Source organism: Petaurus breviceps, unplaced genomic scaffold (assembly GCF_028583685.1).
Source record: "Petaurus breviceps papuanus isolate PSGF00001 unplaced genomic scaffold, PetGlider_PUasm1.0 91133, whole genome shotgun sequence".
NCBI lineage: Eukaryota > Metazoa > Chordata > Mammalia > Diprotodontia > Petauridae > Petaurus > Petaurus breviceps.
The window spans coordinates 68,431,386-68,457,674 of record NW_027187419.1 but is presented as its reverse complement, the minus strand read 5'-3'; the positions used below and the strand labels follow the sequence as shown (position 1 = coordinate 68,457,674).

At 36.4% G+C, this 26,289-nt stretch overlaps 1 protein-coding gene and 1 pseudogene across 16 annotated transcripts in view; one reads left to right on the top strand and one right to left on the bottom strand.

Annotated features, from left to right (window-relative positions):
- STARD13 (StAR related lipid transfer domain containing 13) overlaps positions 1-11,469 on the top strand; it is a 750,493-nt gene extending 739,024 nt beyond the window's left edge. For all 16 annotated transcript variants that reach the window (XM_069080650.1, XM_069080653.1, XM_069080652.1 and 13 more), the window contains 2 exons: positions 7,132-7,308; positions 9,063-11,469. In XM_069080650.1, the coding sequence (XP_068936751.1) occupies positions 7,132-7,308; positions 9,063-9,180 (295 nt within the window). In that variant the 3' untranslated portion in view covers positions 9,181-11,469. The remainder of the gene's footprint in view (positions 1-7,131; positions 7,309-9,062) is intronic.
- The window catches only part of LOC138155417 (biogenesis of lysosome-related organelles complex 1 subunit 2 pseudogene), a 964,561-nt pseudogene that overhangs the window by 513,023 nt on the left and 425,249 nt on the right, over positions 1-26,289 (bottom strand).

Below are 26,289 nucleotides of genomic sequence, written 5' to 3'. Positions count from 1 at the left end.
CTTATTCAACATTACCAACAAATTTTCATTCCATCAAAATTTTTATTCCACTTCCATGCAGGAGGGTGGAGTTTTTGTTGTTCCAAATGACTTAACTTTCTTATCTCTGACCTCGATATCATTTTCTTCAGTAAAACCTAACTTTTCCTATGTATAACACATTAGCCTCTTCTTCCTTTCCCCCAGTAGTCTTGTATTGGCTTCCCTTATAGCCCAGATCCTTACATAGACAGCACCAGCTTTAGTAGACTAGAAATATTGTTCATTTCCTTAGAACAGAGTCCTGATGATAACAACTGTTGTCTGTCCATCGGTAACATTGCCTAATTATTCAAATGTTGCCTGCCTGGTTTTTGTCATTATTTCGCTCCCCTCCCTGAGGAAAGGCAAGTCTGTGACTGGAATTGAGTTTGTAGCTCCAAATGTTCACAGTTAATTACTTTGGTTGGAAACACTGACACAGCCTTGTGTTCATAACTATTCTGGAGTCTTTCTGATGTTTAAGATTTTGGGAAATAACAGAACTGGACCTAAGTTTGCTGTCTAACTGTTGAAAGTTTGCTTTCAATTGATTTATGGGATTTAGTTCCAGACCTTTGCTTTCTGGGACTGGAATTAGATGCCAATCCAATGATCTTCAGTTTTCACGGTGTAAATGGTCTGATGAGTCAGGATTACATCAGAGAGAAGAATGATTGAAAAATACTGGAAGAATCCAATAAAATTTAACAGTAGAGCTCTTTTTTATTGTTAACTAGTGGAAAACAAACCCCCTTGTGCAACAGTTCCCATGGAGTATGGATTTTCAGGCACTGCCACTATAAAGGGAATCAGTAATGGTGCTCCCAAATGAATTTTTAAGTATTTCATACATGAAGTTATTTTCTTGACGGAAAACTCTGAAATCGCATTTGGTTGCCTTTCTTGGTGGATTCTTATCCTACAGGGTCTGTTTTTTCCTGTTACAGTGTCTTTTAAGGACCCACTCATTATAAACATATGAGTTTGTCTCAACGACCTTAACCAGAATCTCTGGGATCCAGATGGAGAATGTAGGCAGTCGTAAATATGACTTCTTACCACCAGTTATTTGCTGTCATCTTGTGAAATCTGGAGTCTGTTTCCTTACTTTCATCAGGGCAAGGTGGAGAAGGGATGATGCTGTCATGTTTTCTTCCTCTCTCACTGTATTGCAGGAATATCACTGAGAACTGAAGTCTTGTGAATGACTAGAGGTCCTCACCCTAGGTTATATCTACTTTCTTTTTGCTTTGTCTGTTTTCCTTCAAGTTTATAATTATTTACTGTCACTGAGCATTCCTTTGAAGCTTACCAATGGCCTCCAAGTGGCTATTAATACAAAAGATTATTTAATGTTTGACCAGTATACTAAACTCTTCTCTATCCATATCAGGCAACAAACATTCATTAAGTGCCTGCTCTATGCCTGGGAAATAGTGAGAAAAATGAAACAGTCCCTTTCTTGAAGGAATTTTATTTCTATATTGAAATACATGCATGCATGTATGTATGTATGTATGTACACACACATGCAAAGATATCCAGGTATTCACACATGCACATAAGGGCATATATATACACAGAAAATATATACATATGTGTGTACATATATATGCATAGAAGTTGTGGTAGAAGCAGTATCTATTTTATGTAATCTAGACTTGTTTCCCTTTAAAAAAAACTTTTCTCTATTTTTTCCAGTTATATGTAAAAATAATTTTTAACATTCATTTTTTTTAAATTTTGGGTTCCAAATTCTCTCCCTCTCTCTCCTCTCCTTGATAAGGCAGACATTTTGATATAGATTATACACATGTACTCATGCAAAACATTTCCATATTAGCCATGTTGTGAAAGAAAACACCATGAAAAAAAAACAATAAAAAATAAAGTTAAAAAAGAAGGCAAGCCTTGATCTGCATTCAGACTCCATCAGTTCTTTCTCTGGAGGTGGATAGCATTTTTCCTTATAAGTCCTTCAGAATTGTCTTAGATCATTGTATAGCTAATAATAGAGCAATTGTATAGCTAAGTCATTCACAGTTGATCATCATTCAATATTGCTGTTACAGTATACAATGTTCTTGTTCTGCTCACTTCTCTGCATAAATTCATGTAAGCTGTTCCAAGTATTTCTGAAACCACAGTCCCTTCATCACTTCTTATAGCATAATAATATTCAATCACAATCACATACCACAACTTTACTTATTTCCCTTTAAGGGGACTATGAGCCCAGTCTCAGAATTATCATTATTTGTACTTTGCCTGGTCATAACACCTATGGAATATTTTATTCAGTTCTGGGTACTATATTTTAGGAAGGATATCATTAATCTGGAAAGTATCAAAGAGCAACCAGGTCAGTGAAGAGACTTGTGATCATGCTTTAGGAAGATTAGTTGAAGGACCTGGAAAAGAAAAGCTGAGGGTAGATAAGATAACTGTCCTGAAGAACTGATTTGGAGGATGGCATGTGGAAGAAGGACTGTTTGTCCCCAGATGGTAGGAATGAAAACCAATAGTGGGAAGCTCCAAAGAGGCAAATTCAGGCTTTTGTTGTAAAGATTAACTTCCAGAGAGTTGTGAGAGCTATCCAAAATGTAACAGGCTACTTTGGGAAGTAGTGAGTCTCTTCTCACTGCAAGTTTTCACTCTTTCAGCCAAGGATGGTCTCTCTTCGGTTATATAGTAGGATAGAGGTTGAGCTAGAAGGTGCCTTCGCATTCAGATGTTGTCATTCCAGGCAACAAATGGACTGAACTGTTCTGCACAGGGTCAAGAAAAGGCATGGGCCTTGCAGAGTGTGTGTGAGTAACACTGAATAGGCCTACCTGAAGGGGAGTAGTAGGAGACAGATGTAATTCCAGACTGAGAAGTTTGTATGTTCTTTGGCAGTAAAAGGGGAGTTGCTGGAGGTCTTTGGTCAGAGAAAATGATGCAGTAGTTTGGAAGAGGGAAGAGACTAGAGGTAGAAAGACAAGTTATTGCAGTAGTCCAGGAATTATGTAATAAGGACCTGAACCAAGGTAGTAACAACAGGAATGGAATTGATTGTACAGCTTGGAAAGGCAGATACCATAAGAAGAAACTCCATTGCACTTGGTGACATCCTTAGATGTCAGTGGTAAGGGTGAAGAAGGAGATGGAGATGACTGACTTTTAAGACTTGAAGAATAGTGATTCCTATGCCATTAACAAAAAAATAATGAAATCGAGAAGATAACTTTGAAGGAAACATGAAAAGTTCCATTATAAATATGTTTTATTTGTAGCTGGAATCTGTACATGGGAATTTCCAAGAAACAATGAAAAGAGATGGCATGCACAAAGTTCTAACCCCAACATAAAGATAACTGCTAATGTATGCTTTTCAGTCAATTCTTATATTTAAAATTTCTAAATCTCAAAAATACTCAAGCACTACACATAATATGATATCTGGTAAATGCCTAAGGCAAACCAAAGTAAATAAAAATATTCTACATGGAAACTGTTCTCTCTCATGATTTTTATAGCATGAATATATTAAAAGAACTAATGTTCTTATACCCCCAAACACATCTCAACTAAGTGAAAGTGTCTCCATTTACTACAAAGATTTACATGCAGTGCATTTTCATAAATGTGGCCTAATTGATTTATCCTTAGGTGAAAAATACCCAAGAGAGGATCTCATGTACTAATAGTTCCCTAAACTATTACAAAGCATCCTAATTGGTCTTCTGGTCTCAAGCATCTTCATTCTCTAATCTATCCATTACTAAACTGCTTAAGTGATTTTCCTAAAGCATTTGTCTGACCATGTCACCCTTCTACTCAATAAGCTCTGGTATCTCCCTAGTGTCTTTAAGATGACACACAAACACCTCTGTTTAGCATTTAAAGGCCTCCACAAGTAGATTCCAAACCACCTTCCCAATATTATTACACATTACTCCCCTTTGTCCACTCAATGATCTGGCCAAACTGGATTCCTTGCTGTTCAGCATCCATGTCACTTCCATCTCCTTACCTTTCATGGGCAAAGCCTCAAGCCTGAAATGCATTCCTTCCTCATCTTCACTTCTTATAATCCATACTTTCCCTCATAGTTCAGCTCAGTTGTCATGTTCTACATGGAGCTTGGCACATAGTAGTTGCTTAAAAATAAATATTAGTTGACTGATTTTGAAGGGAAGGGGAATTGAAATGGGGCCTCAGATTGAGCAGTCATGATCACCATTATTTTTACTAGTTGTTGTTGTTTTTTAGTGGAAATCAGGAAGAACAAAATCAAAGGAAAGAAAAACTATAGACCAATTTCCCTAATGAGTATTGATGCAAAAACATTTTAAATAAAATAATAGCAGGGAGACTATAGTAATATGGCACACAGATCATACACTATGAGCAGGTGAAATTTATACCAGGAAAGCAGGACTGATTCAGTATTAGGAAAATAAACTTAATTGACCACATCAATAACAAAAACAACAAAAATCATATGATTATTTCAATAGATGCAGAAAAGGCTTTTGAGAAAATATAGTACCCATTCCTATTTTAAATGGAAAGCATAATGGAACTTTTCTTAAAACTTTTTGTATCTATCTAAAACCCAGAGCAAGTATTATCTGTACTGGGGACAAACAAGAAGCTTTCCCAATAAGACCAGAGGTAAAGCCATGAATATCTCTTATCACAATTATTGTTCAGTATTTTAGTAGGAATTCTAGCTATATCCATAACACAAGAAAAAGAATTTTAATGAATAAGAGTAAGCCATAAGCAGACACTTAGCACCCACCCAGAAACACCTCGCCGTGAAACCTTGAGCAAGTTACTTAACCCCAATTGCTTAGGGGCAGCCAGGTGACTCAGCGAGTAAGAGCACCGGCTCCAGTGTCAGGATGATCTGGATCAAATCTGGGCTCCCAGAAATAACTGGCTGTGTAACCTTGAGCGAGTTACTTAACCCTGATTGCTTTTAAAAAAAAAAAAAAAGAGAGAGTAAGCCATAAGGAAACAAAATTATCATTCTTTGCAGATGATGTGATGGTATACTTAGAAAACCCTAGAGAATCAACTAAAAACTAGTTGAAACAATGAAAAATTTAAGCAGAGTTGCAGGATATAAAATAAACCCACATAAATCATCAGCATTTGTTTATTACCAACAAAATCCAGCTGGAAGAAATAGAAATTCCATTTAAAATAATTGCAGATAGTAATAAAATAACTCCCTGCCAAGATACACACAGCAACTATATGAACACAATTACAAAACACTTCACACAAAGACAGATCTAAACAATTGGAGAAGTATCAATTGCTCATGGGTAGGCCAAGACAGTATAATAAAAATGACAAATCTACGTAAGTTGATTTACTTATATAGTAGCATGCCAAACTACCAAAAAATATTTTATAGAGCTAGAAAAAAATAAATTATTCCTCAGGAAGAACAAAACATCAAGAAAATCAGTGAATTAAAAATGTGAAGGAAGGAATCCTAGCAGTACCAGACTTCAAACTATATTCCAGAACAATAATCATGAAAACAGTCTGATACCAGCTAAGAAATAGTGTTTGATCAGTGGAATAGTATAGGCATACAATATGCAGAAATAAATAACAATAGTAAACTAATGTTTGATAAACCCAAAGATGTGAGCTTTGAGAGCAAAAACTCAGTATTTGAGGAAAACTGCTGAGAAAACTGAGAAGTAGTCTAGCAGAAACAAGGCATAGATCACTATCTCACAACCTATACCAAAATAATATCAAAATGGGTATAAGACTTAAACATAAAGGGTGATGCCATAAACAGATTAGGAGAGCATGGACAAATGTATCTGTCAGTTCTATGGCTCAGGGAAGAGTTCATTACCAGACAAGAGATAGGATCATGGGAGGTAAAAATGGATAATTTTGATTACAAGAAATCAAAATGGTTTTCAACAAACAAAAACAGTGTAGCCAAAATTAGAAGGAATGCAGGATAAAAAAAAAGCATATCATTTTTCTAATGAAGGTTCCATCTTTCAAATATATAGGGAACTGAGCCATATTTATTAAAAAAAAAAAAAGCCATTCCTCAATTGGTAACTTGTAAAAGCATATAAACAGGCCATTTTCAGAGAAATAAAAGTTATCAATAGTTACATAAAAATGTTCGAAATCGCTAATAAAATCACTTCACGTGTAGCAAATTGGCTAACATGAAAGGAAAATGGCAAATGCTGGAAGGGATGTGAAAAAATAGGTACACTAATGCATGCATTGTTCCAAAGAATAATTTGGAACTATGCCCAAAGGGCTTTACAACTGTGCATATTTATCCATTGACCCAGTAATACCTCTATGGCTGTATCCCAAAAAGATCAAAGAAAAAGGAAGAAGATTTATATATACAAAAATATTTATAGCAGCTCTTTTTGTGGTAGCAAAGAATTGAAAATTTAGAGGATACCTATCAATTGGGGAATGGCTGAGCAAGTTGTGATGTTTGATTTTGATAAAATACTGTTGTGCTATAAGAAATGACAAAGTCAGAAAAATCTGGAAAGACTTATATGAACTAATGCAAATTGAAGTTAGCAGAGCCAAGAGAATATTGTACACAGTAACAGCAATATTGTAACAATGATCAACTGAACAACTTGGCTACTCTAGTCAAAACAGTGATCCAAGACAGTTCTATAGAAGTCATGATGAAAAATGCTATCTTCCTCCAGAGAGAGAACTAATGAACTTGGAGTATAGATTGAAGCATATTTTTTGTCACTTGAGTTATTTTTCTTGCTGGGTTTTATTTTTTTAATAATATGGCTAATGTGGAAATATATTTTGCGTGACTTCACATGTATAATCATTATCATATTGCTTGCCTTCTCAGTGGTAAAGGAAAGATGAAGAAGAGAATTAACACACATACCTAACAAGCTAGTAGAAAAAAGTTTTTGCTTCCTATAAATTCCCACATGAAAATATGAATTTCTGGGTATTTGTAGGGGTTTTTCTTGTTATTTTAGACAATAAAATAGAGCAGAAAAACCTTGGCTTGGTATTTCGTCTTGCTTTCTCTTTCATATCTTGAACTACAGTGTCATTTGTCATTTTGCTCAGGACCTGGAAGACTGATTTGCCAAAGGGAATGTGCACTCTGGTGTCTATTTCTGTGGAGCATGAAGAAGCCCATTTGATGGGTGGTGTGCGAGCTTTTGTGATGGATTCTCAGTATCTAATAGAACCTTGTGGCTCTGGCAAGTCCAGGCTGACTCACATCTGCAGGATTGACCTCAAGTGAGTATATCATTCCTGAAGCAAACTGAACAGAACTTCAAACACTACTAGAATTGACTCATGCAGTGAAGTTACTAGAGCTCTGTTCTTTGTCCCTCACCCCATCTCACTATATTATTTTCATAATTACCTTTCTCTGCTGTTGACTCATTTTTCCTGCCTCTCACCAAATTTTGCCTTTACTTTACTTTTCTTATGTTTTCTTTCTGCTTCCTTTCCTGAGTCACCATCTGTGCTGGGCTTTACAGAGAATCATCTTTCCCAGCCTAATGCCTCTCCTGTCCTTCTCTGAGAATCCAGTTTACTTAAATCCAACGAAGACTTTCATGGTACTACAGAGGATGATGTTTTTCTTGATAAGTGATAGATACTGAATACAACATTTCTTTTTTCCCCAAGGAATTGTTATCATTTTCAAGAAACTCCATCTCTTGTCTCCTGGCCTTTTCTCTGGCTGTCCCCCATGCCTGGAATGCTCTCACTCCTCTTATCTAACTACTGACCTCCCTGGCTTCCTTTAAGTCCCAGCTAAAATCACACATTCTACAGGAAGCTTTGCCAAATCTCTCTTCATTCTAGTGTTTTCCCTCTATTAATTATTTCCTATTTATTCTGTATATAACTACCTTTGTATGTATTTGTTTGAACGTTGTCTCCTCCATTCGATTGTAAGTTCCTTGAGGGCAGGGGTTGTCTTTTGCCTCTTTTTGTTTAGCACAATTCCTGACACATAAAAGGCACCTGAATGCTTATTGACTGATTGACAAAAAAGATATTTTCTAGGTATATGAGGATAGACTAATAATAACTCATATTTGTATAGCACTTGGAGGTTTGTAATGCACTTTCTTCACCATGTGAAGTAGCTGTTGTAGGTAAAGAAACCTGTCATTAGAAACTAGAGGCAGGGAGAGCAATTAAAAAGCTATTAAGTTAGAGAGTCAGCATGTAATAGTTGATAGAGTGCTGAACCTGGAGTCAGGAAGATCCGAGTTCAAATCCAATGTCAGACTTTTACTGGCAGTGTGACTGCAAAAACCATTTAATCTCTCAGAGTCTGTTTCTTCATCTGTCCCTTCTAGCTCTAAATCTACGATACTATGATAATAATGGTAATAATAGCTATAGCACTTTGAGATTTGAAAAGTGCTTTGGCAAATATGGTCTCATTTGATTCCTCCTAATGACCTGTGAGGTGAGATGCTATTATTGTCCCTGTTTTAACAGAGGAGGAAACAGATTTTGAACTCAGGTTTTCCTAACTCTTAAGTGCAGTTCTCTGTCCATGGTGCCACAAGGCAGCTTCTCCTATAATTGCCCAGGACCCGAGTATAAGAGCTTACATTCAAACCCAGGGGTGTCTGACTTCAAGGGTATTGCTCCTTTTGCTATATCTCATGTTAATAAGAAGCAAAATATTCAGGCAGCTAGGTAGCACAGTGAGTAAAGCGCCGGCCCCGGAGTCAGGAGGACCCGAGTTCGGTTCTAGACTCAGACACTTAACATCTACACAAAAAAACTAGCCATGTAACCTTGGGCAAGTTACTTAACCCCAGTTGCCCTCCAAAAAGCAAAAAAAAAAAAAAAAAGAAGCAGCTGCAAAATATTCATAAAGCTGAGGTAGCCTTCTGACATTTCAAGCAAATGTGTTGGAAAGAAATACAGGAACAGCCATCATGAATAGTAATGGATAATTCTGATTTGGATATTGGTTTTAAGTCTTTTTTCTGTTTTTTTTTCCCTTCCCCCACCAGAGGTCACTCCCCAGAGTGGTACAACAAAGGCTTTGGACATCTTTGCGCAGCTGAAGTAGCCAGAATAAGAAACTCTTTTCAGCCTATTATTGCTGAGGGTCCAGAAACTAAAATCTGAAATGGTTGGGTGAAAATGAAGAGAAAACAGAAACTCTTATCAAAGGAGAGGGAGAGAAAGACTTGGAAAGTGTTCAAGATGGAAGCACTGAAAAGTGGCTGGAAGCTATCAGAAGGCAGAGACTTCTCTGCAAGGTTGTCTTCTGAAGATGTCCTCATCATTAATATGATAGATATTCTTTTTTCAGAGCTTTTATCTCTGTTACTTAAATTTAAAGATTATTACTTGTGCATTGCCTAATTTTGCTATTTAAGCGCTTCTACGAAGCATATTTTAAATTGTAAATAAACTATGTAGAATATGTACATATTTGTGTATATCTCTATATACTGTATATATGTATAGTAATTATATATATATATATTACATATATCTATAATTAAGTGTTTTTAAGGAAAACACCTGCATCATTCTGACGCTTACTTATCTGATCTTCTAGGATCTCCTCAATGCAACAGATGCTAAGCAATATCTACTATTAGCAGCCCTAAGACAAGATATATGTAGCCCATTGTTATATCTAACCAAAAGATCCCTAACCAAAGGAAAATAATTTCAGTCATTCTCTTCTGTGCAAATCATCAGTTCATATTAAAAAAAATATATATATATATATATATATATTTAAATGGAGACTTTCACTGAGATAGGTAAAAGATAATAGTTTCCATTAAAACAAAGTAGCTCTTGATAAGTAATTAGCCATTATGGGACTAGAATGTAAAAAGCAGCCAATGAGCACCTATGTTCATTAGCCTATGTTCAGGGAGCTATAAGATGTTGATGACTATTCTAGCTCACAGTAAAGTATTTACTCTATAAAAGAAACAGAAGCAGTGTTCCCACACGGATTTAGAGATAAATATTATAGCTTTTTTATATCTAAAGTAGAAAAGAACCTACACTTTTTCTACAACTTTCATAGAGACATTTCATAATTTTCATAAATTTAATTCAATCTGACTAATAGACTTTTTGGTCACAGTTAATTAACATTTTCTTACCAATATATTGCACTGATTTCTTAACAATGACACCAATTTAAGAGAAATAATGGCCTTTCAAGAGTACTGGACCATTACACTTTCAGGGAATTCATATTTTATTACATATAATACTTTTTAAAAAATATAGTTCATTGAAGTTTTGCAATTGAAAGAGTGGGTTTTTAATTAACATAAAACCAAAAATGTACTCCAAAATTAGTTTTAGAAAAACGTACAAGTTTATTAATATGTTTCTTCATTAGTCAACTCAAGCTACCTAAGTGTTTGCCCCAACCTTATTTATTGCTGTATAGACTAATCAGAAGACTACCCAAAACCAATTGCCAATGGTTTTTCTTGGGTTTATTTTGTTTGTTTTTAAAATGCATTTAATGGTATGAAGAGGAATTTTATTAATGTTTGAATTCAGATTTTTTTTTTACAGCAAGTCATCCAGCAATTGGTGGTAGAGAAAAAGCTTCATTTATTGACTTCCAGTGTTTTGAATCTATTTGCATTACATGCATTTATGTTTTCTGCTGTCAACAATAGGCAGGCATTCTGTAGAGGAGATTAAAAGTATTAGAGGTGTGAGTACTGAATTGCTTCAGTTACTTGCAAGGGAACCTTTGCTGCATTATTGTTATTATTATTATTACCAGGTGTGAAGGCAGTTATTAAAAACAATTTTTTTTTAAAAATTACCCCAATGGCACTGGGTGTCTCGCACCCTATGCATCAGAAGAAAGCCCAAAATGTGCTACTGCCATTTGGGCCACTCTCCAGCAGCCAAGTAAACCAGCTTCTGCCAGAACACATGAAATTTCACTTCCCGTGTCATCCCTTTGTGTGCATCAAAATAAATGTTATCTGACTTCAAACGATCCAGTTACTGGATATGTTTTATCAGGGACAAAAAAGGAAAACATGCACACAATGGCAGATATAAAATGAAGTCAGGCATCATCTGGAGAATAATTAACAGAGTGGCCATCATAAGGGGGCCAAAGAAGCTTGTTCCTGATGGTCCTTTTGGAATTACCTAATTTTTTTCATGTTCTCATATCTCTAAACTGCCTAACAACATGGCACACCTTTTTAAAAAATGTGCATTAAGCTTGTGTCAAACACTATACAGTATTTTGTTCATTGTTATCTTGCCATTGGGAATACAATATGATCATTGCATTTTTAATGTTATATTCATATTTATACCTCATGTATATTTTTACCTCAGTTGGTATCAATCATCAATTGTAAATAAGTAATTGCCAAGTCAAATAAATTTATATATGCTAAAGAATCTCCCATTCTTTTGTGATCTGTGTTGGTTTTTATGGTGTATGACTGAACAGGAAACCCTATTTCACGATCACAGATTTTTCTTTTAAGATTGCTTCACATAAACTTCAAATGATATGGGCAAATCAAATGACATATAATTCCAATGTACTCTCCAAAACAGAGACTGCACCATTATAACTGGTACAAAATAGTCATTAAAAAGCTCTTAAGGGGCAGCTGGGTGGCATCGTGAATAGAGCACCGACTCTGGATTCAGGAGGACCTGAGTTCAAATTTGGCCTCAGAAACTTGACACACTAGCCATGGGACTTTGGGCAAGTCAACCCCAACTGCCCTCCAAAATGCAAAAGAAAAAAAAAGCTCTGAAATGCTTTATGTTATGCACTGAAGTCTTGGGTGAGGATTTTTTTTTCACCATACTTTAATTCTTGTGCTTAGGGTAGAGCCATCTCTTAAAAGAAAATCTCAAATTAAAAAAAAAAAAATATATGCATAGTATGTCTTATTAAATTCACCTAAATTTAATATCCTTTTATGAAAAGAAAATTATAACAAATTTATTCAAGACAATACTTGAAACAATGATAGGATTTGCAGGCTTCCCTGTTTTTCATATAACATGCCCTCTGTGCTTTTGTTATATTAGAACTTCAAGAATTCTTTATTTTGTTGAAGACCATAGTCCTTTTCTACCTTTAAAAACAAATCTTCCTGGAGTTGCTGTGGACAAAAAGAAATTATTGCCTGATGGCCAGATATTCTAAGTGATTCAATTCAATTCTACATATAATTATTAGGCTAGGGACTAGATCTGTGGTTTCAATGATTAGGTAATTTTCTTTAAGGGAACTCTACCATTGTATTTTAACATATTCACTGAAACTTAAGAGTCAGTTCAGTGAAAAGTTAGTTCACTTGCCCAGAAACAGGACTTGGACTCAAATCTTCCCAGCTTGAAGGACAATTTGAGACACTATACTGTCTCATATTAGCAAATTGTGAATAACATTTATTAAGCACTTATTTACAGGACTTTGGCTCAGTCTTAGAGATAAAGGAAAAAAAGTGGGCCCTCCCCTCAATGTGCTTCTATTCTGCTGGATGATGAGTTTCTCCAAATATATAACTAATTGATTCTTGAACAACAAGCATACAATCCATTGCGAAGCCAGTACTTCTCTGCTGTGTTGTTTCATTTCTGATTAATGGAAGATAGAAGGGATATAGAATAAAAAGATCACCAGATGTGGAGTCAGGAGTCCTGTGTGATGTTGGGTAAATCATTTAAACCTCTTTAGGCCTCCTTGCCTGTAAAGCTAGAAAAGTTAAGCAAAATGACTTCTCTGGTTCCTTCTGCCCCCATCCATTGTGGTAGCCACACTGTCCATTCAACAAACCACCGTCCTGGAAATGTTGACAATGTTACTCAAGTTCAGTTAAGTAGCTGTAATAAAGTAGCATCTCAACACCTTGCCATATTAAACCTGCTGGAATTTGGTCATTCTTTTTTTTTTTTTTCCAGAAAATACATGAAAGGATTATGTCATTGCACGCTAAGCAATCTCTTTTATCTACTATCCATCAGATTTACTCATATTTTGTTTTCAATGCCTAAGGTTCATTTTCAGAGCAGAGTTGATAATCCTGAGGAAGACTGTGAATGAGGGATATAAATGAAAGATAGATTAGTGCTCCTCCTTATTCCAGAACTGGGAGAATCACCAAATCTGAGTGGGAAGGGAGTTTAAGACATTTGGTCTTACAGAGTGCTAAAAGAGAATTCCCTCTATGAAAATACCCAACAAGAGGTGGTACTATCTTTGCTTACAGACCTCCAGTGAGGTCACCCATCACACTTTGGGTTGCTCTAATTGTGAAGGAGTTTTGTCTTAGACCTTGCCTAAATTTGCCTCTTTACAACTCCCACTACTGGGCCAAATGATGCGAACTGAATCCCTATTTGTGTCCCAGCCAATCAAATACTTCACACTGATGGTTTGCCCATTATAAAAAGAGCAGGGAGATAAGTATTTAGCTTTGCAACATTGTAAAACAAAAGACCACTGGAAAACTGAAATTTTGAACAACTCACAACTGTGTTAATGTTATAATGTTATCCACTGCTCATGAAGACTATTTAGTCCTTCTGCAGATTATTTTAAAGTCATATTTAATTACAGGTTTATGAGTTTTGCACCACCTGGCCACCTCATCTTGTCTCCAGTTGGTACATGCTCTACTTTATACTAAATAATACCAGTATTGTCCTATGGAAAATATAATAAGAAAGTTAAATATGTTGCAAAAAATTTAGAATGAATTTCAAATTAAAAAATGGTCATTTTTCAATATATCTATTATTTTGTACCAACATTATTACTACTCTATTAGTCAAGATGATTAAGAAAAACCTGGCATCTGCCTTAAATTAGAACATTCTGGAAAATGCAGATATCTCCTTTTATATCAAAAAAGGAATGATTTGGAGAACTTGTAAATGTTCCATCTGTTATATGCATCACAATCACACAGGGTTATGGGTTTTTTTTTCTTTTAATGTTCTCTTTTGGCCATAATATGTTCGCTCTTCTAATTCCTAGATTTCCCAAGATAGAAGGAAGAGATTATCACTTAATCAATATGCTTACTGGTAACTAGTAAGTGAGAGATACAAAAGTACAGCAATGCCTTGATTAACAAATCCTCTGGGAATGAAGCCCTTTTATAATGGCAGTATTGACCACTTTTTAAAAAACACAATAAAAATCATCATAAATCATGTAGGAATCAATATCAGTCAACTCAATGGCACCATTGCCAGTAAGTGGTGGGAAAGATTTTTATCCATGTGTCCATAGTCAAAGACGCTGATCCTGGACAACCTTGAGAAGAGTGTCTTTGAGATCCTCAGGCTCCCTCTCTGTTGATTAACTTGTCTGCTGTGTGTCACCATGTGTGTAAGCAGATATGTTATTTTGTATGTCATAATTATGTTATAAAAGGATTCATCCATTATTAAAAGAATCTTAGATATCCATCAGCAATAAGATGGGGTCTTGAGACCACCACAGCTGCACTCTTAAAATCCTGGAGATTTAGAACTACAACAAAACCCCTCACCTCACCAGAATAAACACAAGGCAAGTGATTTACCCAACACAGAGAAAGCAGCAACAGAACCTGAGCCCCAGACCAAGGCTTCTAGCTCTAAACAGAACATTCTTTCTACCATAATATGCCTTGTTATTTGACAATTAGTCTTTGTGTGATGACTAGGCAAGACAGGGATGTCAGAAGGGATTGTTCCCAAATTCATCTATCTAGACAGGACTTGGGGGAATCAAGAGACTATAAAATAGAGGGCCAGAGCTCCTAGAACCAAAGGAGTGTTTGTCCTGTCCTAATCTGTTTTCAAGTTCTAGAGCAGGATTCAGAACCTTTTTTGTTTCACTGACTCCTTAAGCAATCTGGTGAAGCCCATGGACTCCTCAGAATCATAAAGTAAATACTAAATTTCAGTTCAAGATTAATGAAAATAAAGATGCATTTTTTTTTCCATCCAAGTTCATGGACCCTCTGAAATCTCTCTACCACCCCTTGGGGGCAAGAACTCTTGATCTAAAACCAGGCTGACACTAGCCTTCTTCCACTTTGACTTTTACCCTAATCCCTTGCCGTCCTTCTCTTCCACTCCTTATAGCGCAGTCTGGTTCTCTCCTCCTCTAATTTCCTTCTGTCCAAAAACGTGAGAAGCTAGTTCATATTTTTCACTACAGTTGATAGTATTTTTGTATTTAATATTAATATGGTATTTCATTTTTAATACTCATTTTGTACAGCAAAGCTCTTTTCTAACGCCTCATAATGCCTTCCTCTGCCTCATGTTCATGATTCTTGCTTGTGCTAACAAAATAGCTGATACAAAAGCATGTCATTGAAATGCATGCCCTTTGTTTCATGTTTCTATAATAATGCCGTGGTTCTTGCCTTTGAAGAGCTTGAAACCTAGTTGGCAAGATAATCTGTTTTTTTTTTTTTTTTGCAAAAAAATAAATAAATAAAAACATATTAAATGAAATTACTTAGTTGTGTGTCACAATGCATGTCTACAGGATTCAGAGACTATGGGAAATCGATGGGAACTAGGATGATCAAGGTTTTGTAGGGGTCATTCATAGAGCTAGAGCTGAAAGGAACCTCAAAGATCTTTTAATTCATAATGATTTTATTTTATAAAATTGATAGAAGACAAAACTGAAACTGGGAGAGGCTGACTATCTTGCCTAAGGCCATATAGGACAGTCAAAACAGACCCATGAAAATATATCTCCCAGGATTCAAATTGTTACAGGAGAGGCTTAAAAATAAAGTTTTATTGACATCTTTTATTTCTTATATCCTCCTAGTTATCCCAATTGCCCCCCCCACTCTCTCCCTTTGAGTCATCCCATTGTAACAAATAAGAATTTTTTTTAGAGAGGAAAAAAATCAGCACAACTGATAAATACATATGAAAATGTCCAAAAACGGGTGCAGTGTGTAATGGCTGGGGACCTCCCCTCTTAGCAAAGGAGTGGGTTGGAGATGTTGGAGAGGTGGCTTTTTGTGCTTTGTAGGGTGTGCAGGAAGGATGCACAAAACAAGGATGCCATTTCCAAACATGTGTATTATACAACAAAGGCTGTAGTTTCAAGGGATTGAATAGAAAAGTAGGCAATGTCTCCTTTCTGGGAAAAGAGAATATTTTGACATTTTCAATCAAAGTTTTTTGAGCATTGAACAAACAAATGCGTTGGCATCCCTGTGCTCCAGAATCTAGATGCCATGTAGAGATGTGAACCATCTCACTCAAGGTAATACTGTGAGTCATACAGACTGAACAACACAGACTCCAGGATGCCCAGATCCTAGACCTGTCTTCTCTCCAGCAGAGGCACAGCTAATGAGTGGGCAAGTGAAAGATGGGTGATTTTACAAGAGTTTTGTGAAGGGTCTGTGTATGCTATTTGTATCTGTATTGTTATTTGTATTTTTTGTCTAATACCATTTGGCAGTGCAGTGAAGAGGGGCTAGGCCTGCCATTGGGAGCCTCTGAGTTCATATGTGACCTTCAACACTTACTGGCTCTGGGCAAGTAACTTCACCTTTTTCTGCCTCAATTTCTTCAACTGTAAACTGGGGATGATAATAGTGCCTACTTCCCAGGATTGCTGTGAGGATCAAATGAGATAAAATTTGTTAAGTCTTTGGCATAGTGTCTGGAATATAGTAGGTGTTATATAAATACTTATTCCCTTCTTTTTCCCTTCATTAGCTGAAGGGGCTATACAGATTTTGGCTGGTGCTAATCGCTGCTAATGACTAGGATCCAATATGTTACTATGGGACCCTGGGCAAAAGTCACTTAACCTCTCTGGGCCTCAGCTTCTTCATTTAAAATTTTTAACCTGGGGGCAGCTAGGTGGTAAAGTGAACAGAACACTGTCCCTGGAGTCAGGAGGACCTGAATTCAAATCTGGCCTCAGACCCTTAACACTTAGTAGCTGTGTGACCTTGGGTGAGTCACTTAACCGCAATTGCCCTGCCTACTTCCCTCCAAAAAGACCAAAAATAGGGGCGGCCAGGTGGCAGTAAGAGCGCCGACCCCGGCATTGGGAAACCCAGGATTGGTTCTGGCCTCAGATACTTGGCACCCACATAAAATAACTGGCCATGTAAACTTGAGCAAGTTATTTAACCCCAATTGCTTAAAAAAAAAAAGACCAAAAATAAAAAAAGATCAAATCTTTAACCTAATATGCACTATACATGCTAACTGGCATTGTTAAGTGGGAGATGAAGAATCCTATAGAATGCTTTTTTAAAAATTATTTGACTTAGGAAATAATCCTGAATGAAAGTCGGAAATAGAAAAATTCTGAGGAGGTAAAACCAATATGAATGTGATACAGAGATAAAAACAAAAGAGAAGAGACTGGACAGGGGGTGTTCTCACACCAGAAGTTCCCTACACTGAGAAATATCATGGATCTTTGGCATAATTACTTTAAAATCAATTAATTAGGGCAACTAGGTGGCAGAGGAGATAGAGAACTGGCCCTGGAGTCAGGAGGACCTGAGTTCAAATCCAGTCTTAGACAATTGATACTTACTAACTGTGAGACCCTGGGCAAGTCATTTAACCCTGATTGCCTTGTTTAGAAAAAAAAGATCGATTAATCAATAATCACTTATTAAATACCTACTATGTGCCAGGCACTGTGCTAAGTTCTAGGATACAGAAAGAGGCAAAAACAAAAAAGCTCGCTGACTCTAACCTACTATTTTTATGTAGTCTCTGACCTCAAGGAGTTTACAATCTAATGGAGGAAACAACATGCATGTTATTGTTATTATATACATTGTTCTCTTGGTTCTGCTCACTTCATTCTGCATCAGTTCTTACAAGACTTCCCATGTTTCTCTAAAACTATCCCTTTAATCTTTTATTATAGCACAATAAAATTTCATTACATTTACATACCATATGCCATTCCCCAGTTAATGGGCACCCCTTAGTTTCCAGTTCTTTACTATATAATAAAAGGAGTTACTATAAATATTTTTGTGCACATAAGTCATTTTGTTCTTTCTTTCATCTCTTTCACCCCACTGACTCTCTCCTCAGGTTCATGGTTTTCATCATTCTTTCTCATTACTACATCCTCTTGTATCCAAGCACAAGCTGATAATAGACCAGCTGTGCATCAGTTTCCTTCCCACTCTCTAGCAATCTTTAATTATATCTATGGAAATTTTCCTCAATCATCTTGCTCCTCCTTTTGGCTGTCCCCAGCAGTGTTTAAAGAAAACCATGCCCAAGTTGCCCTTCTACCACCCCATGGTTCCTTTCTGCTTCCCAATCCCCATAATGTCCTAAATCCTCTTCTATACTAACACGAAAGAGAACCGTGCTTCAATTGGTCCTAATAAACATCATCAGCAACACAAAGTGGCTTTCTATGTCCTCTCAACTCCACCCAAACTCATATTTCTCTAAGTTAGATATTGCTACTTGGGATCATAGCTATGCTTTAAGTTATCTCGAATTATTAATTCAGTGGGTTCCCTCTGCTCATGTCTTGCTCAGTTTTAAATATTAGGATAGGACCTTAGAACTGGAAGTTATTTTCAAGGTTATCTTGTCTATCTCCCCTTAATAAAAGGATTTATTCTGTGAAGCTTAAATTCAAAGGGCCACATTTGAGGACCTACAGTGGCCTCCAGACCACAGATTCCCTACCCCTGTATCCCCTTCACACAAACACTTTCTAGATAAGGAAATAGACTCAGAGAAGCTAAGCAATTTGTCCAAAATCATACAGCCTGTAAATGAGAAAGCTGGGATTTGAACCCAGGTCCTCTAGCACCAAATCTATTGTACCATAATTAGCCAAACAGATCCAGTTAGAGAAATAAATATTTCTACATATATTCTCTTTTTAACTTTCATCCAAGCACAGAGATGCTGTTCTCTCTAAAGAGATATGCCTCGGCCTTGGAACTAAACCTTGGCTTCATAGCAGCCATTCAACATCTATCACTTTGAGTATCTTTTGAGTTAGAAAAGTCGGAGAGTTATAAACCAGAAATCACTTGTGATATTGAGGGTGTATGATAGCATTTTCATATAAACAACCAAATCTGATTTTCAAATAGCTCAACTACTCAGGTAACACTATAGATTCCTGGAAGTGATTGGATGTAGGTTTCTTATCTTTATGTTCAGAGAACATGTTGAACCTACTATAAAAGAAAGATGAATTTAGAATCAGAAGGAATCTTGGAGACCATCTACTCCCACTACCTCATTTTACAGATAAGGAAACTGAGTCCAGGGGTGGTTGAGAGACTTTCCCAAGGCCATACAAGTAGTATCAGAAAGATTTCAAGCTAAGGTCCTCTGTCTCTGGAGCTGGTGAGTCTGTCTCTTTTTCTATTAGCTTAGAAGCTAATTTAGGAATGTGCCAAAGTGTTTAGCCATCTCAACTAAATTATGCCTTAGAGTCCAGGAAGAACAGGCGATTTATGCTCTAGCTAGGAAGCATACAGATAGTCCCTGCCACAGGCAAATCCATTCACAAATACATGATGGATTTGGGATTTTGTCAATGTAGTAAGACCCTCTACCAGCTCAGATTGTAACCCATCTATCACTAGATAAATTCTTGGAAGTCTTCAAGCAAGCCCTTTGCTTGAAACATATAGAGGTTAAGTGATCTGTACAGAGTCCCTCAGCAAGGAAATGTCAAAAACATTATTTAACCTTCAAGAGCAGTGTACTGAATGTGGAGGGAAGCCAGTGACAGCAAGGATGGCAGGGATGCAGTGTCGTCTGCCGGAAGCCCAGTCCCAGTGAGAGGGACAAGTACAAAGAGAAAGTGTTGGAATAATGATTTTCCAAAAGGCAAAAAAGAAAGGCTTACAACCAATATTAACTTACTCTCCAAGATTTAGTATAAATTGGTATAAATAAATTTAGTATAAATACAAGGGGAAAAATGGATCCTTAATGAAATAGATGATATTCATGCATTCCTGATAAAAACACCAGAACTGAGTAGGAACTCTGAAATACAAACAAAGAATTCAAGGGTTATCTAGAAAAGTATATTTGGTCAATTTCAAGCTGCTAAATGATAAAATACTTATGTCATAATAAATTCAGAAGAATCAAGTGACTCTTCAAAATCTTAAAGTTTTCCAAGATTGTGAAGGTAGTTAAATAAGATAAACACAGGGTTGGTTGGGATGGTTTTGTTACATTTTAATGGTCTTAAGAAAGGAAAATAAAAGGAAAAGTAATGCATTAGGGAAGAAATGAGAAAGAAGGAAATGGAGCTTACTATTTTGCATAATTGGGGATCAAAATAAGAATAGTGTACAAACATGGAGAAAAGAGTGGGAAGAACTGGAATCATGTAAGCCTCATTCTTATCTGAACCAGAAAAAGAAGAGTTGAAAACACAGAGCCTGGGGCGGCCAGGTAGCACAGCAAGTAAGAGCACTGGCCCCAGTGTCGGGATGACCTGGGAATCAAATCGGGGCTCAGATACTTAGCACCACACCCAGAAATAACTGGCTGTGTAACCTTGAGCAAGTTACTTAACTCCAATTGCTTAAAAAAAAAACACAGAGCCATACACTTTTGTATTATTATTGTTCGGTTCAGTCTTGTCCGACTCTTCATGACCCCATTTGGGGTTTTTTTGGCAAAGATACTGGAATGGGTTGCCATCTCCTTCTCCAGTTCATGTTACACATGAGGAAACTGAGGTAAACAAGGTTAAGTGACTTGTCCAGGGTGACACAGCTAATAAGTGTCTAAGGGCAGATTTGAACTCAGGAAGAGGACTTCCTAACTTACATTGTGCCACCTAGCTACCCACACATACACACACACACACACACACACACACACACACACATACACAAAGAGCTTGGTATAGTAATACATTAAATTCAACTGGGAAGGGCCAACATTCAGAGACACAGCTTGAGGGTGCCTTTGCTAGTGAGAATCTTTGTGATTAGAGGAGTGACCAGAGGCTGCTATGAAGTGCAGAGGAGCCAGAGCCTGGGAGGCAGACCTTCCTGGAAAGCCAGCAAAGGCAGCACAGCAGAGAAGCAGAGAAACCCAGCCTTAGAAGGGACATGGAAAGCAGTGGCAGTGCTGTCAGTGAAGTAGGAGTAAAGTTTGACTGGAGACTGTCCAAGAGCCTTCAGGACCTCCTCACCTGCCCAGCCTGTGGCAGCTTCTTCGCTGACCCTGTAGCAGAGGATTCTGGCAACACCTTCTGCCAGAATTGCCTCCCTCAGAAGTTCCAGCCTCTGTACATCCATACCAACTGGAAGATGGTCCACGTGGCCAAGCAGCTAAAGCCATTCCTTGAGGAGCCACCATCGATCCTAGAGGGCTGGTGCAGCAAGCACCAGGAATGTTTGAGCTTTTTCTGTAGAGAAGACAATGAGAAAATCTGCCAGGTGTGCTGCTATCTCAGCCTTCACCAGGGCCATGCCCTGAGCCATATGCACAATCTGGATCCAAAAGAAGAGGGAGATGCACTGGACACAGAACAGAGTACCTCTGTTTGCTGAAAGGAGCCTGCAGTGAGCCAGGGTCTTGCTCACTCCCAGATACCTTTGCTGGTATTCACTGACTGACCTTGCAGACCTGTGCACCCCAAACTGGCCTAAACCATCTTTGCGGTCACCTGTTCCAGCAAAACATCTTGCTTCTATGCCCCACTTGTTTGTAGGAAAGACTCTCTATTTTTTTTTCCACCCCCTCCCCAATTCTCACCTTTGTGGTTTTTAAGCATAAATCTCCTCAGCCTCTCCTGGGTAGTCAGCTCCTCTGTACTTTTGTGCTGGGGTGCCTCAGCACTTGTGTCTGATTTTCCTCCTAATAAAGTTTTCCTGCTTTCAACCCCCCCCCCAAAAAAAAATTAAACTGGGAAACAGGGACAGAGAATGGAAAGAGAGGAGTTTAAGAGGTTTAAGTTACAGTGTCTTGGGTCTAATGGTCAGAAGAAAAACCAACTTCAACCTGTAAAGGTTGAAAGGAAAGGAAAGAATACAAAAAGTAAGAATCAACAATCAAGATTTTGGCAAGGGGATGCGAGAAGAGGCTATGGGGCAGCAGCAGATCACCTCAATTACAAATCACTAGCACCGACCTCATTCCTTCTCTTTCATCATTTTCTTCATAAAGATGGATAACAAAGAGAGGAAAAAATGTATGAGGCCATTATGGAAAGAAATACACAATTAATAATAACCATGAATGTGAATAGGATAAGTCCATCCATAAAATGTAAGAGTATAGCAGAATCAATTAGAAAAATGAATTCAGCAATATATTGTTTCCATCATATGCCCCTGAAACATAAAGAAACACACAATGTTAAAATGAGGGCCTTGAGCAGAATCTATTATACTTCAGGTGAATAAAGAAAAGAGGATGTAACCATCATGATCTCGGACAAAAATAGATTGTTAAAAAACATAGAGAGAGGAGACATATCATGCTTAAATGATAGATATTAAATATCATAGATTTTAAAGTAAAATCAGTCTATCAATTAACACATGCTGAATGACATAGAAAAAGTTCATTGAATTGCAGGGAGAAATAGTAAGCAAAGTTGAACCTCAATGTATCTGGTTCAGACCTAAACAAATATAAAAAAACACAAGCAAGAAAGAAGTTAGGGAAATGAATAGACCTTTATAAAGCTTAGATGGGGGCAGCTAGGTGGCCCAATGAATACAGCACCGGCCCTGGAGTCAGCAGGACCTGAGTTCAAATCCAACTTCAGACACTTAACACAATTACTAGCTGTGTGACTTTGGGCAAGTCACTTAACCCCCAACTGCCCCCCAAAAAGCAAAAAATATATAAAAAAATAAAAATAAATAAAAAAGCTTAGATAGATATGTCTCAAGCAATTTCTAAATAAGAAACAAAAGAAGCAAACTTATTTCTCACTTGTACATGTCACTTTTACAAAAATTTTAACTATATTCTAGGGCATAAAAATCTCATAAATAAATGCAGAAAAGCCACTTTTAAAATCCCTTTAGTGAAGTACTTCTTTGAAGAAATGATTCAACTTAAATAGATGTTTATGATTTAATTTTGAAGAATTGGTAGGTCAGAGAACAAATTACAGAAACAATATATAATTTCATCAAATAAAGAGTCAATAATGAGACAACATAACCAAAACTTTTGTAACATAACCAAAGTGGTTCTTAGAAGAAAATTTGTTTCTCTAAACACTTTTCAAAAAAGAGAAAGAACTGATCAATGTTAACTTAAAAACTAGAAAAGCAACAAATAAAAGATAGCAACACAATACAAAAAACAGAAATTCTGACAATCAAAGAAGAGATTTCAAAACCCCCAAAACCAATTGGTAAATAAAACTAGGAATTTATTTGGAGTTGAAGTATAAACTAATAAAATGGACAAAAAGTAAGCTGATTGGATTTATAGAAGAAAATCAAGTTACCAATATCGAAAGTGAAAACATGTTTTCACAAATATTTTTTTCACAAAACATTATTTCACAATAGAAAGAGAAAATTGTTAGAAATTATTTTGTCTACTAGAGAATTTTAAAATAATCTGAAGAAAAAAAATGAAAAAACCACTTATGAATTCCCAAAGGAAAAAAAGCAACTAAAATGAGATTTATGAATAAAATAGATTGTATTAATTGTTTGCAAAAATAAAGAGATGATGCATTGCTAAGTTTTTTTTTTATGAAGTAAATATTGTCTAGATAACTAAACCAAGGACAAATGAGTCAAAGAAATAAAACTACAGACCAATATCCCTATTGAATAAAATATCAGCAAAGAAGTTAAAACCATATATTGAAAAGATTAGAGTAAGAGCACTGGCCCCAGAGTTGGGATGACCTGGGATTGAATTAGAGCTCTGATACTTAGCACCATACCCAGAAATAACTGGCAGTGTAACCTTGAGCAAGTTACTTAACCCCAATTTCTTTTAAAAAAGAAAAGAAAAGATTATATACTATAAACAGGTTAGATTTATAACAGGAATGCTAAATTGGTTAAATATTATGAAAAATCTAATATAATATGCCATATTAGTAAAAAAAAAACCAATAGCAATCACATGATTATGTCAATAGGTGCAAATATATGTATATAATTCACAAAAATAACCATTTTTGTTTTAAAATATTAAAAGCAACAAATTAAATTAGCAATGCCTTAGAATAATAAGTAATATCTGTCTTAAACCAAAAGTCAGTATTATTAATAATGGAGAAATAATAGCAGCCTTACCAATAAGGCCAAAGATAAAATACTTTGCCACTATTATTTGATATAGTTCCAGTAACTATAGCAATACGACAAGGGGGGAAAATGAGGGGGAAAAAGTCATAAGGAAAAAAAGAAACTAAATTATCATTTTTTGCACATGATACTATGACCCTCTTAGAGAAGTCTAGAGATTCAACTGAAAAATTAATTGGAACATCTAACAACTTCAGCAAAATATTATAAACAATTTCAGCAAAGAATATAAATTAAGTAGAAGGAAAGGAAATAAACCTCCAGAAATCATTATCTTTTTGTATAGTATCAAGAAAACCCAACACAGAGGAAAGAAATTCCATTTTTAAAAAACCTTAAGAATTATATGAATACAACTACAAAACACTCTTTACAGAAATAATGACAGACCAAAATAATTGGAGAGATATTAATTGCTTATGGTTGGGATGACCAAGCTAGCTTACTTATAAAATGCTATACCTATCAAATAATCAAAGGGTTACTTTATAGAGCTAGAAAAATAATTAACCTGCCAGAACAAAAGATTGAGAATCTCAAGAGAAATAATTTTAAAAGTGGGAATGAAGGAGGCCTAGAAGTATTAGATCTCAGAGTATACTACAAAGTAGTAGTCATGAAAACTATTTGGTACTGGTTAAAAAATAGAAAAGTTAACCAGTGGAATAAATCTAGAGTACAAGAACAAGAAGCAAACATAATGTTTGATAAACCCAAAGACCCCAAACTACTTGGGCAAGACTGCATTATTTAACAAAACCTATTTATAAAACTGTAAAGCAGTCTGACAGAAATTAGATTTAGACTGACCTCACACCACATACCACAATAGTTCTCAAATGGATTCCTGTCCTAGATGTAAGAGGTCATATTAATAAAAGGATCAAGCTGGAGATTCCTTTTGTAATATGTATAGGGAAAGAATCCTTGACCAAGCAAGAAAATAAAATATACAAGTTTGATCACATGAACTTTAAAAGCTTTTACAAAAATACAAGCAATGAAACTTGAAATTAGAAGAGAAATAAGCAGCTGGGAATAAAATCTTTGCAGCAAGTTTCTTTAATAAAGGTCTGATGGGGATAGGGACGGAATGTAGTATAAGAAACTGTGAGGTAAGGAAAATCCCTCTACCAATGTAGATTAGCACCTCCTCTGCAAATTATAGTCTTAGACAATTGTCTACAATTGTTTGTCCTTTCTTGGAAGAGGACCAATGGTATCAGAAGAGTGATATTTTAACTTGTAAGTGAATTTGATTTAAGCGATGCAGGGCTATGCAAAATCATCAGCCTCACTCTCTCCTCCAGTGTCATCTGAATCCAATGGTAGGCATAAGTCAGGATGACTGCCAATGGCCCTGGATGCAGTGGGAGACTTTGGCCTTTTCAAGCTAAGGTCTTTCCCAGGTCTGTTTGTCTGAGGCAACACCCATTCAGTGATTTAAGGTTGGATAAGAATTGAGGAAAAAGATTGCCTTCATGAAAGAATCAGTCACAGAAGAGAAAACCCTCAGAGTTTCCAGCCAACACAGAAACAATTACTATTTACACTCACTCTGAGCCATCAAAACCCAAATAACAGGCATTTGAGGTTTGGGTTGGGACCTATCATTTGGCCAATCAATGAAAGTTGGAGTGATTTGGGTTTAAAGGCAAGGTCCAGTAGCCCCATTTGAATTCCAATCAAAGGCTGGTTTTTGAAAATAATTGTCTTCATTTTTTAAAAATTATAAAATAAATGAGTAAGGAAGAAAATAAACCTAGCCCCCAAATCCCAAAATATTTTTGTGAGTATAAGAGATCAAAATTTAAGAGGGCATGCCTACAATACTGAGAGGTTAAGTGATTTGCCCAGGGTCATAGTATTTGTCAGAGGTAGGATTTAACCCTGATTCTACCAGGTTTCAAGGCCAGTTGTCAATCCACAATACCACACTACC